The sequence below is a fragment of the Eptesicus fuscus genome, chromosome 20 (assembly GCF_027574615.1).
Source record: "Eptesicus fuscus isolate TK198812 chromosome 20, DD_ASM_mEF_20220401, whole genome shotgun sequence".
Classification (NCBI taxonomy): Eukaryota; Metazoa; Chordata; class Mammalia; order Chiroptera; family Vespertilionidae; genus Eptesicus; species Eptesicus fuscus.
This window is the reverse complement of record NC_072492.1, coordinates 3507639-3533629: the sequence shown is the minus strand read 5'-3', so window position 1 is coordinate 3533629 and position 25991 is coordinate 3507639. Positions and strand designations below refer to the sequence as shown.

General features: G+C 46.5%; 1 protein-coding gene and 1 pseudogene across 2 annotated transcripts in view; both read right to left on the bottom strand.

The window, feature by feature from the left end:
* Positions 1-25991, bottom strand: part of PIGL (phosphatidylinositol glycan anchor biosynthesis class L) — a 94739-nt gene that overhangs the window by 35965 nt on the left and 32783 nt on the right. For both annotated transcript variants that reach the window (XM_054709725.1, XM_008156215.3), the window contains exon 3: positions 4269-4359. In XM_054709725.1, the coding sequence (XP_054565700.1) occupies positions 4269-4359 (91 nt within the window). The remainder of the gene's footprint in view (positions 1-4268; positions 4360-25991) is intronic.
* LOC103299382 (serine/threonine-protein phosphatase 2A 55 kDa regulatory subunit B alpha isoform-like) lies at positions 10666-16090 on the bottom strand (annotated as a pseudogene).

Below are 25991 nucleotides of genomic sequence, written 5' to 3'. Positions count from 1 at the left end.
ATAATAACAATGATAATAATAATAATAATAATAATAATTAGAATAACTTGAATAATAAAATAAATATTCTAGAGAAATCAAGGACCCAGAAAAGGGAAGAGTACTGGTTGGCTGGGGGGATGGAAAGAGGCCAGCTGTCCCCAGGGGAGGAAGGTGACCACATAGCATAGACGAGGGTCCTGAAACTGGAACTGGAAGAGGCTGGGAAGGAATTCATGACCAGTCTTTCTTTTCATATATATATTGATTTCAGAGAGGAAGGGAGAGGGAGAGAGAGAGAAACATCAATGATGAGAGAGAATCATTGATTGGCTGCCTCCTGCACAGCTCCCACTGAGGATTGAGCATGAAACCCGTGTATGTGCCCTGACAGGGAATCAAACTATGACCTCCTGGTTCATAGGTCGATGTGCAACCACCAAGCCACACCGGCCGGGCTGACTGGTCTTTCTATACTACACCATATAAAACATGGGGTCTTTATGTACAGGAAACTGTGAGCAGCTTTTACTGAGCACAAGCTGGAGGGTGGGGTACAGATGGAAAGAAAATGTAAAGTCTTATCCACTGATCCTGATTCAAACAAGCTATAAAAAGAAAAACAAATAAAAACTCATTTATGGCATGAGACTATTGGAAATGCGAAACATTGATATGAATTAATTTTAGGTGTGATAATGATATTAATGGTAATAAAATATTCAATGTCTTTTAGAATTACATACTAAAATATTTAAATATGAAATATAATGGTGAGGATTTGTTTCAAAATAATGTAGGAGGTGGGGGAGGTGTTTAATAATTAACACTCTGTGTTAATTATTGAGGCTGAGTAATAAGTACACAGAGGTTCACTAAACTATTTCCTCTACTTTTGAATGCTTGAAATTCTCTATAATCAAAAGTTAAAAAAAGTCTGAGTTAAAGGTTTATAAAAAGCTAATCATACAATGGTGGATATATGTCATTACGCAGATGTCAAAATCCATGGAATATACGACACCCAAGTGAGCCCTCACGTACACTATGGACTTCGGGTGATGGTGACGTGACAGTGCAGGTTCACTATTGCAACAAACTGCAGAGGACAGGGGTTATGCATGGACTTTCTGCTCAACTTGGCTGTGGATGGAAAACAGTAGCCTATTATGTTGTACACCTGTAACTAAAGTAATATTTTTTAAAAATTTAAATACAGTCTATTAAAAAACCAGTTAACCATCTAACTCAAGTGCTGATCCCATTTTTTAAAAAAGGTATTTCTTTATTGATTTCAGAGAGGAAGAGAGAGGGATAGAGGATAGAAACATCAATGATGAGAGAGAATCATTGATTGGCTGCCTTCTGCATGCCCCCTACTGGGGATCGAGCCTGCAACCCGGCTATGTGCCCTAGGCTGGAATTGAACCCGGGACCCTTCAGTCTGCAGGCCGACGCTCTATTCACTGAGCTAAACTGGCTAGGGCTGATCCCATTCTTCATGCAACACGGTGGGGTGGGGGTGGGGGGTCGGGGCTGCAGCTGCTCTACTCAGGACACTAGTTTACCCCAGCCCATCGGGCAAGTCACAGAACTTTACCACTGGGAGTTCTTCCAGCTTCCAATGTCTTGTTTCCTCATCTGAGAGATCAGGAAAATAACACCTGCCCTCCTTTCCTCCTTGGGTTGAAGTGAAGACAAAATAAAACCACGTGGGCCCTAGCTGCCTGGCTCAGTGGATAGAACGTTGGCCTGCAGACTGAAGGGTCCCGGGTTTGATTCTGGTCAAGGACACATGCCTGGGTTTCGGGCTCGATCCCCAATAGGGGGTGTGCAGGAGGCAGCCAATTGATGAGTCTCATCATTGATGTTTCTCTCTCTCTCTCTCCCTTTCCCTTCCTCTCTGAAATCAATAAAAATATATTTAAAAAAATAAATAAAACCACGTGGAAGTGTTCGGAACTATGTAGCAACACAGGCTTGAATGTCTAGCGCTCGGTCAATACAGCAGACAGCTGGCCGCTGGGCCAGGTTATCACAGGCATGCGGGGATTTGGGGCCACCTGGAGTTTGCCTCAGGCACTTTTCAAATTCTTCCACATTTCACATTTTGAGGCGGGGGGCGTGTAGGGGACCTTTGTTATTTCCAAAGGCTCACACAAAGCCTAGGTCTAGGTTCCTCCCACACTGGCAAGTTTATCCTCAGCTTAGAAAAAGGTTTCTCTAGATTTCAATAACCAGAGAAAATATCAGCAATGAGACACAGTTCCTCCTTTGTAGGTGAAGTAGGCTTTTTGCATTGCTACCTTTAAGGTGTTCTTTCTCTTTGGTGTGCTGCGGTTTCACGTGATATTCCTGCGTATGGATTTCCCTCCTCCTGTGGGACTCATGGACTGCTTGGAATGGTAAGTTAAGGTCTTTCTCATTCTGAAAAAGTTTTAGCTATTGCCCTTTAAGTATTTTCTCTGCAACCACTTTCTTGTCTCCCCTTTCAATAAATGACAAGTAGACAAAAAAGTAAGTAAAAACAGATTTAAAAATATGATTACTAAATGACTGAGTGAACAAATACAAAGGGCTGCATCCAACAACTGCAGAATTCCTTTCAAACAGGCACAGGACTTTCTCTAGAAATTGGCCACTTTGTGATCCATAAGGCAAGCTGTCCATATCTTCTCACACTTTCCCGCTTCCTTCTGCAGCGAGGAGGGCTGAGTCCAGGTGCACCCAGCTCCCCAGACCTTTGTAGATTTGTGCATGGACCTGCATTTCTTTCTTTTTTCTTTATTAATCCCCATCCAAGGATATATTTTTATTAATTTTAGAGAAAGAGGAAGGAGGAGAGAGAGAGAAACATTGATCAGTCGCCTCCCCTAAGTGCCCTTGACCAGGGATCTAACCTGTAACCTAGATATGTGCCCCAACGCTTTGGTGCACAGATGACACTCCCAGCAACCGAGCCAGTGGCCAGGGCGGCACTTGCAGTTCACAGATCCCACCCACTTCTCCCACTAAGCCGCAGCCCAGCTGTTCTCATGCACTGAAGTGGGGGAGGAGGAGGGTGTTTGGGGCTGGTCCTGGGATACCAAGGGGTTCTGCAGATCACCTCGCAGACCTCGTCGAACTTCAGGCTGGTCCTGAAGACCGGCTCTGTCTACACATCTGAGCTCTGGAGCTGTGAGAGTCCTAACTGTGTGGGCTGGGCAGTCAATATGGCAGCGAGTTTGACTCCTAAGCCCAGGGCCACAGCCCTCCGGTTTTCACACTCAGACCCCCAGGTGTGTTGTCAGCAGGGGAGAGGCGTGGCCCTGCAAGCTGCTGGTCACACTCTCCAGCCAGGAAAGAAAACAAAGTCCATGCACCGAGCAAGACAGAGACGAGCCGGCAGGCCCAGGCCCGCCTGCAGCTCCCCCTGTATGGGACAGGAGTGAGCCAGGCAGGTGCTCTTTTGCCGTTCAAACAAAGACAGCTGACTACTAAATCTCCTGTCATTAGAAAAAAGATGGTTGACCAATACATTAATGAAAATCTGTCTTACGAAGGTCCAATAATCACTTCACTCAGCGAATTCACCAAGACAAGCCTAGCGTGGCTCTCTGCAGAAGGACACATCGAACTCAATGTTTATCTGACTGGGACTTTAACAGCCAAATTTTAGGTATCTACTCATGAAGGGTTCTTATTCTTACTGTTTAAAAGTAGACAGTAAGCAGGCTTAAACCTGACCACTGGCGAGGCCCGCTCCCGAGGATCCTGGGAGAGGATGGGTGTTCCCAGGTGTTCCCTGCAGGTGAGTGTGAATTTCCTCTGCAGCTCTGGCGGTCTCATATGTCCTCCCCGTAGTGGGTGTGAATTTATCCTTGTGTTTTTTTGAAACAGGATTACAATTCTAATTTTGCCACTTGCCGACCTTGGGCTAGCTGCCGGCCTCTGGAAACTCAATTTCCTTGATGTAAACTGAGATTATAACCTTTACCTCTAAAGTTAAAACAACACTCTGAATGTGAAAATGCTCGGTAAAAGGGGGCGTTTTGTACAAATGCGAGTTGCAGCCCAGGCTCCTTGGGACCCGGGCTTTTAGGTGGCAGGACAGAGCACACCACGGGAAGTCCGCTGCCTCCGAGCCTGGCAGTTTGGTTACTTAGTCTCTCCAAGGGTGTGTGGTGGTCAGGAGGATTGAGAGAGCGCTGGAGGGTTCTCCTCTTTTGGAGTGGCCCTGGAGACGGGCTGGGGGTGGGGGGTGGGGAAGGGTGGCCACAGGAAAGGTGTGACTGGGAGGGCGTCCGTACCAGGTGGATGTCATTCGCTTCTATGTGCTGGAGGAGGACGCTGGCCACATGCGCTGTGTCCCACTGCACAGCCGGGTCATCTGGGAAATCCCTGGAAGGAAGGAGCACAACTTGAGCGCCGTTTCTAACCAGGTGCAAACCCTCCCTAAGCTCTGCGGGTGGGCGCCAGCCTTGTGACAGGAATCGTAGGGGGGCTGCCTTAATATCCAATTTCTGTTGAAAGAGGTAAACTTTAGAAACAGCACACAACTAGAAATCGATGGACAACCCCACAGAACACTCTGGGAGCTTCGGGCTCGTTGCTGAGAGGAAGAAACAGACATCAATGAGACACTTTGTCTACAAGCTGGGGAGACAGATGGCAGGTAAGAGCCAACCTGGCACACGACGGATCTTTATAAGTTAAGGTGACCAGACGTCCCGCTTTTGGCGGGACAGTCCCGATTTTTAACAATTTGTCCCGCGTCCCGCAGCGTTTTAAAAAAGTCCCGATTTTTGGAAAGAATGCACGACAAGCTAGGGAACGGCGGGAGAACGGGAAGGGAACAGACGGTTTTCGGCGGCCATGTGGCTATTTAGCCAGGATATGAGTTTTATATTATTTTTGTTAATTTTATAATGTTAAACTTTAATAATAACAAATAATTGTTGAGAACTGATTATCGAGAACTGCTTATCAAAGTTCGCATTGTTGATCAGTTGTTAGAATTCTACCACCATTGTTTGGACTTAATGAACAATGGCATTTTTGGGGATTGGCAACGACGAAAACATTTTGTAACTGTCTCTCAGACGATACACATCGTACTGCGTGCTAGTAAGCTAGTTAAACAAGTGATGTCATTACAAATCAGCTATTCAGATAATTTAGGTAAGTAATTTATTTATTTCATAAATACATACATTTTCTTGAATTTAGCAGACAGTACTCGTATTATTTATATTTTATAGTGGCGGCAAAAAGTCTAGCGCCGGCCTTGAAAGTGACACTTACGACTACGTTATGGCAAATTCAAAGGAAAAATAATACAAGTTAGTATTGTTATTATTTAGAAAGAAATATAGGATTAAAATAATTTTTAAAATATAGTTACTTTATAACAATCAAATTAATTAATTTATAAACTAACAATAAAATAGTTCATGTAATTATGTACCTACTTACTGTGTTTTTAAGCAATATGTATATAATAATTTATAATATAATTAAAAATTTTTTTTTTAGATTTTTAACATAATGAGTAAGAAAAGAGGATGCAAATTCAATGATGATCTAAGAAGTGAATTTCCTTTTATTAAAAAAACCAAAAGCGATTACAATACAGACCAAATTTTTAATCAAACCCCCCCCCCCTCGGGCCAAAACCGGTTTGACTCAGTGGATAGAGCGTCGGCCTGCGGACTCAAGGGTCCCAGGTTCGATTCCGGTCAAGGGCATGTACCTTGGTTGCGGGCACATCCCCAGTAGGGGGTGTGCAAGAGGCAGCTGATCGATGTTTCTCTCTCATCGATGTTTCTAACTCTCTATCCCTCTCTCTTCCTCTCTGTAAAAAATCAATAAAATATATTAAAAAAAAAAAAGAACACCTTCCCCCCCCGCCCCCCCCCCGTCAATGGGGTCCCGCTTTACCAATGTTATAATCTGGTCCCCTTATTATAAGAGTAACAGTATTAGTGCTTTAAATGAAAGAGTACACAGGATGTCACTTCATTCCACCTCGCGGATGTCCTTTTAAGAGTCCTGACAGGTGACGTTAAGTAGCTTGCTTGAAAGGTTGTTAAAGTGGGGTCTCAACCAGGTTTTCTTTTTAAAATATATTTTATTGATTTTTTACAGAGAGGAAGGGAGAGGGAAAGAGAGTTAGAAACATCGATCAGCTGCCTCCTGCACACCCCCTACTGGGGATGTGCCCGAAAGCAAGGTACATGCCCTTGACTAGAATCGAACCTGGGACCCTTCAGTCCGCAGGCTGACGCTCTATCCACTGAGCCAAACCAGTTAGGGCTGAACCAGGTTTTCTGATACAAAACCAAGATGCTCTGTCACCAGGGTGCTGGCAACATGCCACCTGCAATGAGGCACCGCATGGCCTGCCTCAGCCAGAGGCCTCTGCAGCTGGCTCTGCACCGGATCTGTGTCTGCACTGTCCACACTACAGACCTGTGTCCTCCTGTCCCGTTCTGGTGCATGGATCTATGGCATCACCTGACACAGGCCAGGGTCTGAGCCCCTTTTTGAAGAGATTAAAAAGAGATAGCCATCTCTCTTTGGCTCAGGTCCTGTGGCAATATCCACCACGTGACCAGGCTCTCACTGCTCCCCGCCTAGCAGGCTGCTCTAACCTCTCTATGGACAAAAGCCACTCACTGACCCTCCTAGGACTCTGGTCAAGGGAGCGTTCCCGAAGGGTTTTCAGCATGAAAGTGGCATGAGCCTCAGCACTAATATGGCTATTTCTATAAAAAATATATAAATAGTATAGTTATTGCTACGGCTTCACTGCTACCTCTACCAAAGCCCTCGGTGCCTTCTGTGGAGGGCAGGCAGCTTTAGACTTTTCAAAGCAGCGTCCTGATAGCCATTCCACGTGGCTCTCATACTGCGCCTGCAGTAAGCAGGACAGACAGCTCAGCTGGTGGGGACAGACAGGGAGATAACAGAGACTTGTACAAGCCTAGCCCTACTCCCTGGAAATAGAGGAAACTACGGTATGTAGAACATGAGCTGCTGGGCTCCGGCTGCTGGAGGAAAGAGAGACAGGAATCAGGGAAAAATGCCTTCGTGTTGAAACAGCTGCATGCACACGCCTGGTGGGGAGGCCCACGAAATGCATCGGCATCACCCGAAACCAAGAGTAGTCGTGGCTGGAGCAGCAGTCTAAGGAAAAGGGGGGACAGTGGAGGCTAAGCCTACTAATCCTGGTTCTGACGGGCTGAAAGATGAGTCCCCGAGTGGGCGAGCCCCCGCGGCCTGCATTATCTGGAGACTTGGGCCTGCTGATCCAGGCGCTTCACTCGGAGCAGGGCCACAGGACAGTGCAAGTCCAGGCGCTCCCTCAGCGCCTTGCCCTCTCACCGGGGAGAGGAAAGCCCATCACCAAGGGGCTCTTGGACTGTACGTGCCCCCTCTGTAGTCTGACACATCGACAGGCCGCACTGCTCTTATTATCAAATCCAGACTCCTCTGGTAAGCCATTCAAGATTCTTTCCAATCTGTCTCCTATTTTGATCCACTTCATTTCTCTTTACAGAGCAAATACGATGATGCGTGAGAGGAAGCATTTAAAGACTGTTGAGGCGTATGTAGATGTCAGAGTAGTGGCTGTCACTGAGGCATCAGCCTAATTCCAGCTCCTTAAAAAAAGAGAACCCTCTTTCTTCCTGCTCTGGAGTCCCTTGCAGAGCTCTGTGCCCACGGCCTGTGTCCGTGGTCCAGGAGATGCGCCAGACGATCGTGGAGGGAAAGCAAGAAACCACTAGAATTTCTATATCTGTCTTTCTACCTGTTTACATTTCTATTTCTTTTAGCTATTTTATATCATATAACAGAGTTTAACATGTACACAATTTAAATGAATAAACCCACAAATATGGAAACGTATACTCACATTTCATTTCTTTTTGTCAGGGGATTCTGATAAAAAATACAGAGTGGGGCAAAAGTAGGTTCACACTTGTTCTATGGACAATAATGCAGTAATTAATGATAACAATGCAAGACTAAACTGTGTTTTGTGTACTCATAGCTCTGAATCTACTTTGGCTCTACCCTGTATTTGGAGATCACTGGTCTAATCTACTCACCCTACATTTTATTTTTTTCTGGATATTTAAAAGCTACTTTATTGGTATAATTTACATAATATAAAATCCACCCATTTAAAATGCACAATTTAGCCCTGCTGGCATGGCTCAGTGGTTGAGCATCGACCTATGAACCAGAAGGTCGATGAGGTTTGATTCCTGGTCAGTGCACATGCCCAGGGTTGTGGGCTCGATCCCCAGAGTGGGGCGTACAGGAGGCAGCAAATCAATGATTCTCTCTCATCATTGATGTTTCTCTCTCTCCTTCTCCCTTCCTCTCTGAAATCAATAAAAATGTATTAAAATAAAAAATATTTAAAAATAAATAAATTGCACAATTTAGTGATTTTTAGTAAATGTTTTGAACTTCTACATTTTACTAGTGTTTTGTATATATTTGGCAGAGCCAAAGACCAACCAAGACTCTCAGTGTTGAAACATGCAAGTAAGAGCTTTGGAAGTTAGCAACTTGATAAAACAAATAAGGGGCAAAAAACTGTATAAAGTGCAGAGGCCAGCAAGGTATCTCAAAGGATCACCTTCCCTCAAGGCAGGAAAACATAAAATTTGACCCTGGGAAACTTCAAACAGATAAATGTAAAAAAAGTAACTCCTAGATCAACTGCCTGACTTGTCCTTGGCCTCAAGTTCAACCCTAATCAACTCAAGGCTTGGGACCAAATGAAAACTTCTGCAAAGTTCCTTTCTTTTCTGATGGATTAACAATTACGCCTTAGATAAACATGCTGGCAGAACGTAAACAGAAGTGTTGCAAGAGACAGCTGGTGAATGACCTCTGACCCATCTTTCTCAGTGCTGCCCCTCGTGCTGGCTGGGGTTTGTACCTGAGGACTAGATACACCTAAGGTAAGGAATGTTAATGCAACACAAAATAAGAAAACCCTCAAGTTACTAAAATTTAATTTTGGTTTTGACTTCTCAGTCTAAAAGAATGAGACATATGAAAGTAGAAATGTATTTAGAGGAATTTTGAAAGCAAGGTAAGTTTGCAAGGTAACTTCTAGATAAAGGACTCTGGACGTGTCAGATTCTGCAGATAGCCTCATCTGGGTTTCCCAGAAAGCAGAGCCTAGGGTGCATGTGTATTTTATTGGGGTGTGTGACCCCTGGAAGCAGGAGTGACAGAGGGAGGGAAAACCCACACAGGATGCTTTATCAACTTGACCCCTGCAGGGGCATTGGCTGCGTGATCTCATGGGAGTGTTTGAAGCTGTATGGAAGCATCTTAGACCTGCTCAGCTGTCCAGAGGAGAAAGAGCTATTTATCTTCACAGGGTGTTAACTCTTCAACACTTTAGGGCTGAGCAGGCTTGGGCACCCGAGTCTCTGAACAATGACAGAGAAAACCTAGGGCAGAAAGGAGAGGGTGGAGAGCGGGCACACTGCCCAGGCTGGGAGGAGGGATCTGGAGGCGCACAACACTCACCCCCAGAGCAGGGCTCTGGAAGGGTGAATCACTGCCATGGAGCCCGCCGAGACTAGGCACACATGAGGCCCCGAGCCTGGGGTTAAGGGTTAGGGATACAAATAGGAACACAAACCCTGTTCCCTTCCCTCAGGAAGCTTCAGGCCCCGCAGGGCGAGCTTTGCGTGGCGGCTTGGCTGCAGGATGGGGAAGGATTTGCAGGGGGAAGGAGAGGGCTGGGCAGGAGGGAGAGAGCCAGGCTGGGGTAGCAGCATCCCTTGCTCACGGTGCTGCCATCCGTCAGGGGGTGCCACAGGAAGCACCTCAGGGAGACACCGCCGGGTCCGGCTGGGAGGCCTCTGAGAAGGAGGTGGGTGTTTGCAAGCTATCACACACAACAGAGGAACCCGGCTTTTGCCCATCTTTTGGTCCAATAACTGCGATCCTCACAGGCCCTCCCCTGGGGTGTGTTTAGCAAACATAGTGTTAACACTGCTGGGAAGTGCCCCAAACCCAGCCCTGCCCTAGACCTTCGTGTTCAGTAAACAAGTCAGACGCTGGCCTGTGTGGGCTCATCAACACAACGTGTGCTTTCCTGCGGGCCGTCCTCACTCGCTGACCTTCTCCGCGGCTGATGACTCACCCTGGCTGCGCTCCGGAGCCCTGCCAGCGGCCATGGAAACGCGGGTGAAACCGGTGGGTTGTCACAAGTCACAAGCCTTGCAAGGAAAGCCCCTTCCCCACGCTCCCTGGGGAAGCCCCGCGGGCCAGGCCGCCCCGCCCAGCCCTGCGGGAAGGGGCTGGCTGCACACTCCGCCGCCGCAGCTCCACCGGGTTGGGTAACAGCTTATCTCGCTGAAAACCGAGTCCCACTTTTGCACACTGCACTCTGAACTTTTGTACAGACCGGCGGCTTGCACACCCTTATTTGGTCTTGTGGCTGGTGCGGCCCAGCTGGAAGGCTCAGCCTGCCCCTCCCCCACTCACCCCAGGCACATTTCTAAACTTGATTACTTCCTTTGTCGTCCAAGGCTGGCAAAGGTCACTTGAGTTCATTGAACACAGGCCAGAGGAGAGCACAAAGGTTACCTGGGGCCTGTGCAGTCCCAGAGGCCTCAGACGGCTAACGCTGCCCGTAGAAACCCCGAGAAGGCAACGGAATTAGATCTAAGCTGAAGGGAGGCTGAAGATGCGCTTTCTAAAGCAGAGCCAGGCCACATCTGGGGGTGTCTCAGGATCACCAATGACTAGCCTAAGAGAAACAGTAGGGAAAAGAAACAGGGGTGACAAAAGCAAAGGAGAAAGGAAAAGACAGAAAAGTTAGAGACTGAAAAAAGAGGAGCGCACATAGAAAGCAATGCAGTTAGCAGCCCAGAGACCAAATGTCCTAAGAGACCCTTGTCCACATAAGGCTTAAAGTTCCCAACCCTAACCATAAAATGGCTTTTCCTTTCTCAGAGTGAAAGGAATTTTAGAGACAGGACAGGCAGTCAGGGAATATGGGGGGTGGGGGATTCATGGAGAGGAATGCATAGGTGAGGGCTTGGGGCAGCCAGAATGTTTATCGTACTTTTACAGAGGATAGAGCAATGTCAGAGGGAAGGGGAAGGGGAAGGCATACATTCACAGAGGATAGAGGAATGCTGCAAGGCAAGGGGGGCACCAGGTGGGCTTTGAGCTTTGAAGCTGATACTATGCAAGAGAGTGACCAATTAGGAAAACACGGGACATAAATTAAGGAAGAGTCTAATTAGAAAGGGTCATGTTCAGACAAAGAGCTCCTAGCATTCATAAACCCGGAGACAAAGAAGATTGATTTTTTTCCCATTAGAGAGAGCAAGCAGGCTTTCCCCATTTTGGGACCCCTACCCAGGGGGTTCCCTTAGGGGATCCCTGCCCAGGGGGAGTTTGTATATGCTTCCAATAAACTTCCACATTTTTATTTAAAATCTTGAGCCACGAATTTTATTCTTCAAACTTTGCCGGATAAGAACCCACAGGAAGAGTCCGCACCCCGAGCTCCACGTATCAATAGAAGGTGAAAGGGATTTGCAAACCATGCTGTTAGGTGTTACGTGAAGTCAGTTACACTGCCTGTGCTCACTTTCCCAGAAAGAGCCATTTCATGTTACTGCAACAAATAAAGTCTGCAGTTTGCAAAGTTCGTGTGAAAAATCTTTTTGTAAAAATTGCCAATTTGGCCCTAGCCTGGTGGCTCAGTTGGTTGCAGAATTGTCCCATACACCAAAAGGTTGTGGGTTTGACCCCTGGGTTGGGGGAGCCTGTAGGAGGCAAACAATTGATGTTTCTCTTACATAGATGTTTCTCTCTCTCCCTTCCTCCCTCTCTCTCTAAAACAAAAAAAAAATAAATAAAAATCAAAAATCAAAAAAATCAATGAGAACATATCCTTAGGCGAGGATAAGAAAGTTGCCAATTTGCTGTCCTATGTGGCTACTGAAAAAGAGGAAAGAACCTATGGGACTCACATCAAAGAGGCCATTGGGCTCTGCTTGCCCCCAGGAGCCTCAAAAGAGGTGGTGAAGTCCTCCCTCTGCCCCACTCTTTTCTATGAAGACAGAAAAGGAGTCTCCTAAGCAGAAGGCTTAGAATGTTATTTTGAACAGAGAAAGGGGCAGTAGCATAACCCTTGGTCTCTAAATCTTACGTTGCCTGAAATTTCTGCTTCATTGTTGGTTTTTTTCTCTCTCCATTCTTTGTCTCTTTTATTCAGTGGTAATTCCCCCACCCTCCCGCCCCCTTATTTTCAGTGCTAGACATGGCAAGGAGTGATTATAGCCAACTGTTATTAAAACATTTGTTCATGCCCTGGCTGGTGTGGCCCAGTTGGTTGAGTATCATCCCTTGTATCAAAAGGTCACTGGTTTGATTCCCAGTCAGGGCACATGCTCAGGTTATGGCTTTGGTACTGGGTTATGGGAGGCAACTGATAGATGTTTCTATCTCACATAGATGTTTCTCTCTCTTCCTCTCTCTCTAAAGTCAATAAAAACATATTTAAAACACACACACACACACACACACACACACACAAACAAAACAAAAATCCCTTAGTTCACAATATATATAACCACCCTTTACCACTGACCCCAAACTGACTCATTAAATGAGCTTTCATCTTTCTTTTCTTAGTATACCACCGCCAAGACTGTGTGTAGAGGGCAAGGGGAAGAAACATGAAGGGCAAGAGTCCAGGAGGCCAGAAGAGGAGGAATGCTATAAGCTACAGTAAGAATGAGCTGTATTTAATTTAAAAAGGGGGGAGGGGTGTATTCCACACATGATACAGTAGTGAGGATACACAATTAAATCCTATAAGTATGACTGAGGCTTTCACTGTGTTGGACGTCATCACAATGGAAGACACAAAAAGTGGAATAAATCAGTGTTGACACAGTCCAATCTGGCCCAGTAGGCAAGCTGGTATAAGAAGTCATTTAAATTAAAAGTGCCCTACCCTGACCTACATGGCTAGCAGACATGGAGAACACCACCGTGATGCACCCACAGAGCTTCCTCCATGTCGCTGTAAGAAAATGTGTTCTCTTGATGCTTCTAGGGTTACGTCTCACTTTGTGTTCCTGTCAAAAATTCTGAAAAAATTGTAAGATCCAGTCATGATAAATACTATCGGAGCCATTCCAACAACATTCAAACTTGTCAAATATTCAGTCATTTTCATACAGTGAACAAGCTTACTTATGAGGTTTTTCATGTACCTGGTATGTTTGCACATGCCTGGTCTCCATATTTAAGTCCCATATTTTAGTCTCTAGACATCATGTATCGACCACTATGGCTGAATTTTACATCAGAAATAGAGGAGATGATAAAAAAAAAAGAAAAGATGTGTTACTGGGATCTTCAGATTCCTAAAACAGTTTAGAATGCTGTCACAGAGGGCACGTGCCCTCATGTCACAGAACCAAGTTCCTTCACTGTGCCGTATACAAACGTGCTGCAGCTGTCTGCATCGAATTCTGTGTTCTCTCTTCCATGGTGCAGGCTTGATATCCACAACATTAAAACTCCTATCTGTAATTTCTAGATGCCAAAGATTAATCCATAAATCATCTGCAGATAAATGTTCCATAACCACTATTAACAGAAATTGAGTTGATGTGATATGTGTGAGCATTGGCAAATATTCTTCACAGACTGGCCTCAGCCACGAGATCCATGGGCCTAACGACTGGCATGCAATCTTCCTCTTAAGTTACACCCTTCTGGTCTCTTGTCCCTTTCACTGATTTTCTGTAATTTTGTTTTACCATATTGGTAGACAATAAAAACTGAGCAGCATTTTTCTGGGGTAACCACCTAATTTTGTTGATCTTCTATTTCTACACTTTCAAGTAGTCAAACTCTGGTTCGTGGCTCTGAAAGGTGCTGTAAGCATGATACTCCTCTGCTATGAGACTGGATTTTGTTCCCCTGCTCCTGTTGAAACATGATGACTCTGCTGTCTTTATCTCCTGTTGCTACTAATTCTCCAGAGTGTGCAATTCTACTGCAGAAATTACATCTGCTTCTGCTACCTCCGTGGTCGGCAAACTGCGGCTCGCAAGCCACATGCGGCTCTTTGGCCCCTTGAGTGTGGCTCTTCCACAAAATACCACGGCCTGGGCAAGTCTATTTTGAAGAAGTGGTGTTAGAAGAAGTTTAAGTTTTAAAAATTTGGCTCTCAAAAGAAATTTCAATCGTTGTACTGTTGACATTTGGCTCTGTTGACTAATGAGTTTGCCGACCACTGGCCTAGAAGAGGGCTGAAGAGAGAACTTGGAAGATTTATGAAGAAAGAGCTAGCAAGGAGAGGGGCCAGCAAGGACTGAGAAGGAGCAATTGGAGATTGCCTGACTAGTTCTGGGTAGTATTACATAGACACCAAACCCCATAGGCATGCCATAAGCGAGGCGAGGTGCTGGTAACTGAGCATGATGAGTGCACAGAGACTGACAGCTCATCAAAGCAGCTTTCATGAGCAATCTCCTGCTGGCCATCCAAGTTTGTGCTGAGGCCCACACCGGATGCATTCCCTTCCTTATGAAGAGTTTTAGCAGCTGTGAGGAAGGAGGACAGAACAGAGCCTACAGTGAAGTTAATGGCTGGCCAAGAGCGAGTGAGTTGCTGAGCGTTCTCTGAAGTAAGGGTCAAGAATGACTCTGAGCCTGTGACCGACCTGCAGGGACCTCCAGAAGGAAACCCTGACAGACCAGCGGGGACCTATGAGATAAGGCTTTAAGCTTTATCAATGGATTCTGAAAGAACTGAAGTGGATTCCTATTCTAACTCATTAGCCTATCTAATAAAGAGGGAATATGCAAATTGACTGTCACACTGTAACAAGACGGCTGCACCCACAGTGGAGGCAGGGATTCCGTAACACAAGATGGCTACGCCCACAGCAGAGGCTGAGTTCCCGAAACAAGCCTTAACAAGCAATCAGCAGGGACCTGAGGCTGCATAGCACTGGGCTGGGGCAGGGGATCTGAGGCTGAGCACCCCCTACCTGGTGGGTCTTGACAGGGGACCTCAGGCCATGCACCCCGCCCTGGGACTGGGCTGAGGGACCTGAGGCTGCGCCCTCCGCCTGGTGGGGATTGACGGGGGTGGGGGGGGCGCTCAGGCCAGGGGACATCAAGGCGTGCCCCCATCCCAGACCGGGCGAGGTGACCTGAGGCCATGCCCCCCCACCCGGCAGGGCTTGACGGGGGTGGGCCAACAGGGTCTGGGTCTCACACGATTTTGAAGCGCACATGGGTGGGCAGGGATTTGACTCTGGTTCCCGTGGCATGCCCCAGACTCTGAAAGGAGGAAGATTTTCATATACATTTTACTAATTTTCTTTCTTTCTTTTTTTTTTTTTAATATATTTTTTATTGATTTTTCACAGAGAGGAAGGGAGAGGGATAGAGAGCCAGAAACACCGATGAGAGAGAGACATCGACCAGCTGCCTCCTGCACATCCCCCACCAGGAGATGTGCCCGCAACCAACGTACATGCCCTTGACCGGAATCGAACCCGGGACCTTCCAGCCCGCAGACCGATGCTCTATCCACCGAGCCAAACCGGTTTCGGCATTTTACTAATTTTCTTTCATCTCTGACACTTCTATTATAGAGAAAGAGCAAACAGCAATATTAAAGTATTTCCTCTAATTAATTCCCTTTTGATGTGCACAAATTTCGTGCACCGGGTCACTAGTCCTATATAATAAAGCAGCGATATGCAAATCGACTGTCACACCATCACAAAGATGGTGGCGCCCACAGCAGGGGCGGGGCCAGTTGCTCCACATGCCTGCCGCTGCAGTTCCCTTGGCCCCGCGGCGGGGTGTGCCGGGGGTGAGCAGGAGGCCCAGCAGCCGTGAAGAGGCCAAGCCAAGCCACCTGGTGGTCCTGTGGCGAAAAGGCCAAGCTGCTGGAGGTCCCGGGTGAAGAAGCCGCTCCGCTGACCAGCCTGTGCTATGGAGCTGTTTGGGCAAGTGGTATGGAGTCTGGGGCCTCTAGCCCGCAGCCCTCTGGCCTGGGTCTGAATCGCTTTTCCCTTGAGCAATGTTTTTCCGCTCATGCGTGTACAAGTTCAGGGTTTTGTTTTGGTTTGTTTTTACCCCAGAGAGTGAAGGAATCGCCAGCATTATCTTTCATGTTTTTGAATCATCCTCTGTGCTTCTCTGATTTTTTTGGATGATAGTTTCCCGGGTCACGGTAAGTCTCCCTCTCCCCAGAGTTAGGAGCACCAGCCCAAGTCCACCCATCGACCCGGTCCTGACTGCAGGGGTGAGTTCCTGCAGGCTGGGTTTGATCCCCACGCATTAGCAGTAGGAGACCAGTGCCTTTGTTATTGCTGTGTGTCCAGGTTTTAATTGGACAAATGCCCGGCGGTTCCTCGAAGAAGCCGCCTGGCGGTCCTGGGCACCAGCTTAGCAAAATCTTGCAGGAGGAGAATTCTGTCTGAGTTTCCCCAAATTCCCTCAGTCCCTACTCACCCCTCTGTAAAGGCACAGAACAAGTGAGGTCCCTTAAATAAAAATCAGAGGACTCCAGCAACTGTGGGCCTCTCTCATCACAGTCATTTGGACTGGATGGCATTTGAGTATTTATCTAGGCACCATGACAGAGAAACACAAGCTCAAATCATGATCTCTGCCCTTAAATAATTTACAATCTTAGTAGAGAGAGTGTATGATAAAAGTGCAGTAATGACATCAGAATGTAAGGCAGCAATACAGAGAGGAACAGAGGCAATTGCTAGGGTGATTTCCAACAATTAGTACAAAGACTATGTTCTATGAATTAAATAAAAAAAGTATGTGTGGAAGTAGCTGCTTCATGAGTATGGCACCCCTTCCTATTTTAAAGGAAGCTGAGTTCCACGTGAACTGTGTACTATGCTATGATATTTGAGGCATAGAACAAGGGAGGCCCTAAGTGTACTCTGCTTTGATATTTGAGTCATTCTTTATTGTTCAATGTGATTTATTTCTGTACGCCTCAGTTTTATAATAGTTCAATTACTAGAATAATACATCTTGCCATAAAATATTACTAGAAGATCAAATGATCAGGTGACATTGTTATTTTCTATAAATGAACACAATCTCTGGTATGCTAAAGTGATAGGTATTATAGAAATATTCAGATAGGGAGACCTACAGGCTTGATTTTAAGTGAGGTTTACTATCACAACCCAAATGTATTGTTTAAAAAAAAAAAGCAGGGAGCCAACTAAAAACTGAACCAAATATAAGCCCTTGAAGGGCGAATGTAAATTGGATAAGCTTCGCTATTACAAGAGCAACAAGAAAAAATTCAGATGCAAGAATGAGAAGTACACTGCATCCACTCTAAGTTGCTGCTAAAGAAAAAGAATGGTATACTATGAAAATACTTAATATACATTGTAAAGAAATTTGTTCAAAGAGGATTTCCTAGAGTAGGTGGTATTTCAGTTAATTTTTTTAAATGTGAAGAGGTTAGCTAGATAAGAAAAAGGGGTATAGGGGTCCTGGATTGCAGAGGGTGCAGGCTGTTCTGAGGGGACCCCAACCCCTCCCGCCACCATGCACAAATTTCATGCACTGGGCCTCTAGTTAATAATAATGACTAATTCTGTAATCATTCAATAAGAGTTTTTGCATAATGGGTGATTTAAAATGTTTACAAAATCTTCTCATTGCTCATTTCTTCATATAGATGAATATTTCTTCTATGAGTGAGTCTTGCGTTATTCACTATTACTTTGCTGCTGGGGCTAAATGGGCTGAGTGCCACGTCCAGCTTGGACACGAGCTCATCCTCCTGTTACGTGCAAACATCAGGGTATCTGGAGAAGTGGCATTTTGCATTGACCCTTTTGCAGCCTTAAAGAGCACTCTGGATTCCCTGAGACTGTTCTTTATAAGGGTGGTAGTCTGAGGAAGAACACCTTCCTGCCAAATGGTACTGCTGATGCATTAACTAGAGAAGGTAAGAATTTAGCAACTATCTAAGTAATCCTGTTAGTCTTAGAAAAGTCAGTCTAGGGTTATTTATTTATTTATTTTATATATTTTATTGATTTTTTACAGAGAGGAAAGGAGAGGGATAGAGAGTTAGAAACATCGATGAGAGAGAAACATCGATCAGCTGCCTCCTGCACACCCCCTACTGGGGATGTGCCCGCAACCAAGGTACATGCCCTTGACCGGAATCGAACCTGGGACCTTTCAGTCCGCAGGCCGACACTCTATCCACTGAGCCAAACCGGTTAGGGCTAGGGTTATTTTTTGAAACCAATGCTGACTTACTATTTTGGGAGATAAAGTGGTTCAGTTTTCAAGGTGTCCAGGTATGGGTATTAAAGCTATATAGACATTTTCCATAATAGTATCAACTACCTGGTGAAATAAAACCCAAACCAATTATCTCTAATTTAGCATTCCATCATGGTATCTCGTTCCTAAAACTTGGGCTTTTCAAAAGTTGTAAAGGACAACAATATGCATTCTTTCCGTCTCCATCCTGCACTCTCTGAGACCCTGGTTATTGGGGGCATGGAGAAGTCCAAGTCATTGGGCCATCAACCACTCCCCTCACCCGGAACCAGGGAGGGTTTTCAGAGGATTGTGGGCAGGCAAGACTTAGGGAAATTTTGGGTATGTGACCTTTTCCAGGGAGACCTTATCTGTTGGTGGTCAGATGGCTTCTGAAAGGCAATTTTTCTTAAAAACCAGGTGGTGTCCATATCAGGGCAGTCTACCATTATGGCAAGTTATGTCCTAGTCCACTGAGCATTCCCATCTGAGCAGCACCCCCATGATACCTGTCCCTCCCTCCTGGCTCCTGTGTTAGGGTCCACCTTAGCAGCACCCCCATGGATACCTGTTCCTCCCTCCTTCCATTCTCTGGGCCACATCAGAATCTCTGAGGATGAGTATCTGAAGGTTGTCAGTGCTCGCCCTGGCTGGGTGGCTCAGTTGGTTGGAGCATTGTCCTGTACACCAAAAGGTTGGGGTGGGTTCGATTCCTGTTCAGGGTGAGTACAGGAGGCAACCAATTGATGTTTCTCACATCGATGTTTCTCTCTCTCTCTTCCTCTCTAAAATCAATAAAAACCACATGTTCAGATGAGGATTGAAAAATAATAATAAAACAAAGGTTTTCATTGCTCTCGTTCACCAGTGGCTTGCTCACTTCTTTTCACAAAGAAGATGTAACAATGGGCACCACCACTGTTGTACCAAATTCCAGCTCTTTCTTCTGGACCTTATTTCCCCTTGTCATTGAAAATTCTACCATGGATCCCCCTTTCTTCCTCCTTCTCCTTTGGCCAGTCTTAACAAACATTCTCCAATATCAGTATCTAAATTCTTCTAGAATTAATATTTTTTAATAGACAAAGAACTAGGCATTAAATGTTGCAGCAGAAAATATACACGTCTATCAGGCTAGAGATTTATAAGGAAAATATTTGAGAAATAATTCAAATCATTCCAAGATCATTCCCAATTGGGTTGATTCTGTTTGGTGTGGTAACTTGAAAGTATATACAAGGGCACATGTGCAGTGCTGGCTAGGAGAATGTCTTAGTTCCTATGAATGTTCTGTCTAGCTTTGTAGATAGCAATATGCATATTTTTAGGGATGGAATGGCATTCATTTATTAATAACTTCCAATACCCAGTCTCTGAAACAAAAGCAGTTGACATTCTTTCAGAGTAATCAAAAATACTTAGACTTTTCTTAAGCAAGGTGCAATGCTGCTAGAATTAGCATCTAAAAGATGTCAAAATGTAGTTTATAAGAATTAGTTAAAAATGAATTATAGTATTGTTCTGCAGCAATGTTTTCCACATGAGGTCCACAAATCCCTAAGAGTCTGTGGCTAAATTCATAGGGGTCCATGAGTTCTTAGAAAAAAGTATTTTTATTTAGATAACAATCTAAAACTTTCTATGATTATTTCACTGACAATAAATGGATAGTGTCCATGTGATTTTCCTGCTTATATTTACACTAGAGGCCTGGTGCATGAAATTTGTGCACGGGGGTGGGTGTGTGTCCCTCAGCCTAGCCTGCACCCTTTCCAATCTGGGACATCCCTCTCACAATCCAGGACTGTTGGCTCCCAACTGCTCGCCTGCCTGATTGTCCTTAACCACTCCCCTGCCAGCCTGATTGACGCCCAACTGCTGCCCTGCCAGCCCGATTGCCCCTAACTGCCCTCCCTTGCAGCCTATTCGCCCCTAACTGCTCTCCCCTACAGGCCTGGTTCCCCCCAACTGCCCTCCCCTGCAGGCCTAGTCGCCCCCAACTGCCCTTCCTTGCCAACCCGGTCACCCATAACTGCCCTTCCCTGCAGGCCTGGTCCCCCCAACTGCCCTCCCCTGCAGGCCTGGTCCCCCTCCAACTGCCATCCCTTGCAGGCCTGGGTCCCCCCCCCCCCAACTGCCATCCCCTGCAGGCCTGGTCCCCCCCCCCCCAACTGCCATCCCCTGCAGGCCTGGTCCCCCCCAACTGCCATCCCCTGCAAGCCTGGGTCCCCCCCAACTGCCCTCCCTTGCAGGCCTGGTCCTCCCCAACTGCCTTCCCCTGCAGGCCTGATCACCCCCAACTGCCCTCCCTTGCAGGCATGGTCCCTCACAACTGCCCTCCCCTGCTGGCCTGATCGCCCACAACTGCCCTCCCCTGCCGGCCATCTTGTGGTGGCCATCTTGTGTCTACATGGGGGCAGCCATATTTGACCACATGGGGGTGGCCATCTTGTGTGTTGGAGTGATGGTCAATTTGCATATTACTCTTTTATTAGATAGGACTAGAGGCCTGATGCACGGATTCATGTACTGGTGGGCTCCTTTGGCTTGGCCTGTGCCCTCTTGAAAACCAGGACCCCTCGGGGGATATCAGACTGTTGGTTTTGGCCCGATCCCACAGACAAGGATGAGGGATCCCACCGCCTCTAGTATGCATTTAAGATCTTTGGTTAATCTTTTCCCACTCAACCCCTCCACCCTTTCCCCCTGAGATTCACCAGTGTGTTCCATGTTTCCATGCATGTATGTTGAGTGTCTGCCCCCTGGTGGTCAGTGTGTATCATAGCTACTGGTTGAATGGTCACTTAGGCTTTTATATATATAGATGTCTGAGAACACATGAGTCGTCTCAAAGTACCTGAAATTTTTTTCTTTCAAACAGGATCTGATACTTTATGTAAGCTAAATATAAACAGAAAGTTAAATTAGGAAGAAAAAAGATCCGTACATTATCAAGGTTAACAAACATTGCTCCACAGTACTTGGGTTAAAAACCAGTCCAAGTTCTCTAGGCAATAAAAGTGAATGTATCTGTATCAACCCTCTCCTTCCCCAGCCTTGTAAGACCCTTAACTCATGTGTGGAGTTAACATGAACCCAGGCAGGCACCATGTGGGGGAGCCCATCCTCAGGAACAGCTATTAGAATTATATCAGAATTACCAATGTATATATCAGAATTATCAATGTGAGGACATAATTTAGACAGCTTCCAAAGGGCCAGCAGTGAATCTTAAGCATCTGTGTGAGCCTCAAGCTCATTTTCCCTCAACAACTCCTGTGTTTCCTGGCCTACGTGCTGGGCTCTGCCTTGATTGGCTCATCTGTTTCTCCACTGAGAGCACACTTGGTCAGGACCTCATGGGGTCTGGTGAGACCATATGTTAAAGCCGAATGACTCATCCCAGTTTCCTGACCTAGATGCTGGCTATGGTCTAGCTCCAAACAAGGTCACCCCAGAATCACCACAGAGCCACTTGCCTGACTTTGACCACCTCTGGAGCTAGAAACTCTGCTGCAGTATCTTACCCACTAGGTTGGGCCTCCCTGGAAACAGACACGAGTCCAGTTCAGACCTGTATTTACCCCATCATCAAGCTACTATAATCTGATGTCTGACGCATGGGCCTGTGTTGTTGAAGTTCCTGCGCCTTTAGTAGACATATCTGCCTGTAGGACCAATTGGAGGGGAGAGAGGTACAATGCGGGCTGGATTTGGGTTTGATAGCAATAAGTGTAAAAACTTACAGAAAGTCCTCTCTTGGGAAGTACACCAAAATAAAAGAAATGTAAATGGAAGTTTAAAAGTTAGAGATATACCTGAGTGTGTTAAAGGATGATGTTGAGCCTAGACCAGTGGTTGGCAAACTCATTAGTCAACAGAGCCAAATATCAACAGTACAACGATTGAAATTTCTTTTGAAAGCCAAATTTTTAAAATTTAAACTTCTTCTAATGCCACTTCTTCAAAATAGACTCGCCCAGGCCGTGGTATTTTGTGGAAGAGCCACACTCAAGGGGCCAAAGAGCCGCATGTGGCTCGCGAGCCGCAGTTTGCCGACTACGGGCCTAGACCATCTGAAGCAGTTTCTCTGGTCTCTTATAACCTGTATATCACTTGCACTAAAAGGCTCGCTTTAACAGCTGATAGCTCAATTTTGAAAATGAAATGCATTTTAATAAACACTGCCTTTATAATTATTCAAAATGTGTGCGCTGTGATCCAGCTATCTGGAAGCACACACTGCATGGAGCGCATGTGGCTAATTCCAATTTATTAAAGAAACAGTAGGAAAAGATACAATGCAGGAAAAATACCAACCATCCTTTCACATCAGGTTGAACAAAGCACAGTGATTTCTCCCCATCACCCCACCCCCAAAGTTTATACATTTTTGGGGACATAGTATATATACTCAGTCACTAAATCGACACATTGGGAGTCCCTTTGACCTCCTCTCTCCCTTATCTCTGAAAGTCAATTCCTCTCTAAGTCCTGGAAACACTACCCCTGCAACAGCTTTAGAAGCCTCTCCTCACGGTCTCCTCTGTCACTGCTTCATTTCTGACTCTTACACAGTTGACCCTTGAAAAAGTAGGGGTTAGAGGTGCAAAAATGTGAGTATAAGCTTTGACTGCCCCCAAACTAAGTTATTCTTAGGTATCTGTGGGGGATTGGTTCCTGGGCCCCTGCAGATACCAAAATCTGTGGACACTAAGATTTATATAAAATGTCCCTTATATAAAATGGTGTAGAACAATGCACACAGTCAGCCCTCCGCATTTGCAGATTCCCAGCTGTGAACTGAAAAATACTATCTTCCAGCCCGACCAGTGTGGCTCAGTAGTCGAATGTCGACCCATGAACCAGATCACGGTTTGATTCCCCGTGGGCTCGATCCCCAGTAGGGGGCGTGCAGGAGGCGGCCAGTCAATGGTTCTCATCATTGATGTTTCTAGCTCTGTCTTCCTCTCACATCCTCTCTGAAATCAACAAAATCATATTAAGAAAAAAACAAGAAAAAGAAAAATACTATCTTCCATCTGCGTTTGTTTGAATCTGTGGAGCAAAACAATCGGATACAAGGGCCAACTGTATATTTAATGAAAAAAAATCTGCATATAAGTAGACCTGTGAAGTCCAAATCTGTATTGCTCAAGGGTCAGCTGTACTTCCCACCTGCTTATGCTAACGGCCCACTGCACAAGTCTGACCCCTCTTCCAAGCGGCTCTCCACAATGTTGTCAGAAAGAGCTTCCTAAAAGGTAAATCAAATGAAGTCACCGCCCAGCTTAATATATTTCAAAGCTCCTTAGTTTTAAAAAATTGTTGGAAGTCCTTAACCTGAACCTAACACAATCTTCGTGGTCTGCGCTTGTATGGCTAGCTCAGGACCCCTTCGTCATCTCCCCTCCCGCAGGCGGCTGCGCTCAGTGCTCTGGAAGCACACACTGTGCAGGGAGCGATGTGGCTAATTCCTACTGGTCCTTCCAGCTCAGACCACAGGTAACCCGGCTGTGGCATCTTTCCTGACTCCGGTGTTCGGGTCCCTGGCACCCTTTGTGGACTGGCCTTCGGGTGGACTGGCCTTTGGAATAGCCCTTCTGTGCGGCCCTCATGTCATTAGTTGGTTTGTTGTTCTCTACTGGACTGTAAGGTCTTTGAGGGTAAGAGCTTGACATTTCATTTTGTATTTTTAGGACTAATACTTGAAATATAGCATATGCCCCCCAAATGAGGGTTAAATGAAGACAATGAATAAATAAATTTAAAAATTAACAAATAAGCAGACAAACTGAAACCCAGGTGCCTCTCATGAGTTCTTTTCCTGCTGACTTCCAGGTGAACCTGGCTCAGTGGGGCACTGGTGTTTTGTAAACAGCCTCACTCACAGGGCAGAATGAGCACCAAACACTGAGAACCCAGGCTGAGAGAGAGTGCAGAAAATGCGAAACGGATGAGATAAAGCCTGTGACATGTAAGGACCAGGTAGTTGAACAAGAGGGGCTGAAAATGATGGGCACAAAGTGGCCAGGGAAGGAGGTAGGAGGACAGTTGTGGCCAAGTACTGTTTTGGATGCCAAAAGTAGTTCTCAGAGGTCAACCGGAGCTGCTGAGAGGGCCAGTAAATATCCGACTGATTTTATAATTAGGGTGCTACCAATGACCCCGAGGAAGAGGAATTTCAATGGCAGAAGGAAGAGAGAAGAAGATGGTTTTATTGTTCTGGGGAATGAATAAAGAGATGAGGCTGTGTAGATGGTGAGTATAAATAATATCCTATCTCAGTGGTCGGCAAACCACGGTTCGCGAGCAACATGCGGCTCTTTGGCCCCTTAAGTGTGGCTCTTCCACAAAATACCACGTGCGGGTGCACACGTACAGTGCAATAGAAACTTCGTGGTCCATGCGCAGAAGTCGGGTTTCGGCCTGGGCGAGTCTATTTTGAAGAAGTGGTTCAAATGCCGAAGCATACTCAAAGGGCCAAAGAGCCGCAGTTTGCCGACCACTGTCCTATATAATAAAGAGGGAATATGCTAATTGACCATCACTCCATCACAAAGATGGCTGCACCCACAGCTGAGGCCAAGTTCCCATAAGGAGCCTTAACAAGCAATCAGCAAGGATCTGAGGCTACACCCTCCCCTGCCCCTTTGGGGCTTAACAGGGGATCTCAGGCTGTGCCCCCCACCCGGCAGGGCTTGACAGGGGACCTCAAGGTGCGCTTCCCGTCCTGGTGCTGGGCTAGGGGACCTCAGGCTGCTCCCTCCGCCCCAGTGCCAGGCCGGGAGACCTCAGGCCATGCCCCCCACCAGGTGGGACTTGACAGGGGACTTCAGGCCACGCCCCCCACTCAGCGGGGCTTGACGGGGGACCTCAAGGTGCACCCCCAGTGCTGGGTCAGGGGAACTCAGGCTGCGCCCCCGCCCAGCAGGGCTTGATGGGGGACCTGAGGCTGCGCCCCCTCTGCTGGTGGGGGTTGTGGGGGTTGACGGGGGACCTGAGGCTGCCCCCCCCCCCACGGGGCTTGACGGAGGACCTCAAGACATGCCCCCCATCCCAGTGTGGGCTGGGGACCTCAGGCCATGCCCCCCGTCCTAGTGCCAGGCCAGGGGACCTGAGGCTACGCCCCCTGCCCGGCAGGGCTTGACAAGGGTGGGACTGGCTGGGTCTGGATCTAGCCCAATGGGTGGGGGGGTCTGGGTCTCATGTGATTTTGAGGTGCATGTGGGTGGGCGGGGACTTGACTCTGGGTCCTGTGGTGAGCCCCAGACTCTGACAGGAGGAAGGTTTTCATATACATTTTACTAATTTTCTTTCATCTCTGACACTTCTATTATAGAGAAAGGTCAAATAGCAATATTAATTTCCTCTAATCAATCCCCTTTTAATGTGCACGAATTTCATGCACCGGGCCACTAGTAAGATTATAAAAGAAGAGAGAGAAGTAGGGCAGTAATGGGCTGGAGGAGAGTTAAGGGAAGATTTGTTTGTTTGAATGATAAGAGAATCTTGGACAAACATACGATAAGAACCCAGAGCAATGAAACAAGAACAAATAGAGGTTAATGAAAATTTCCAATAGCCATGGCTGGTTTGGCTCAGTGGATAGAGCATCAGCCTGAAAACTGAAGGGTCCCGGGTTCGATTCCGGTCAAGGGCACATTTCTGGCTTGT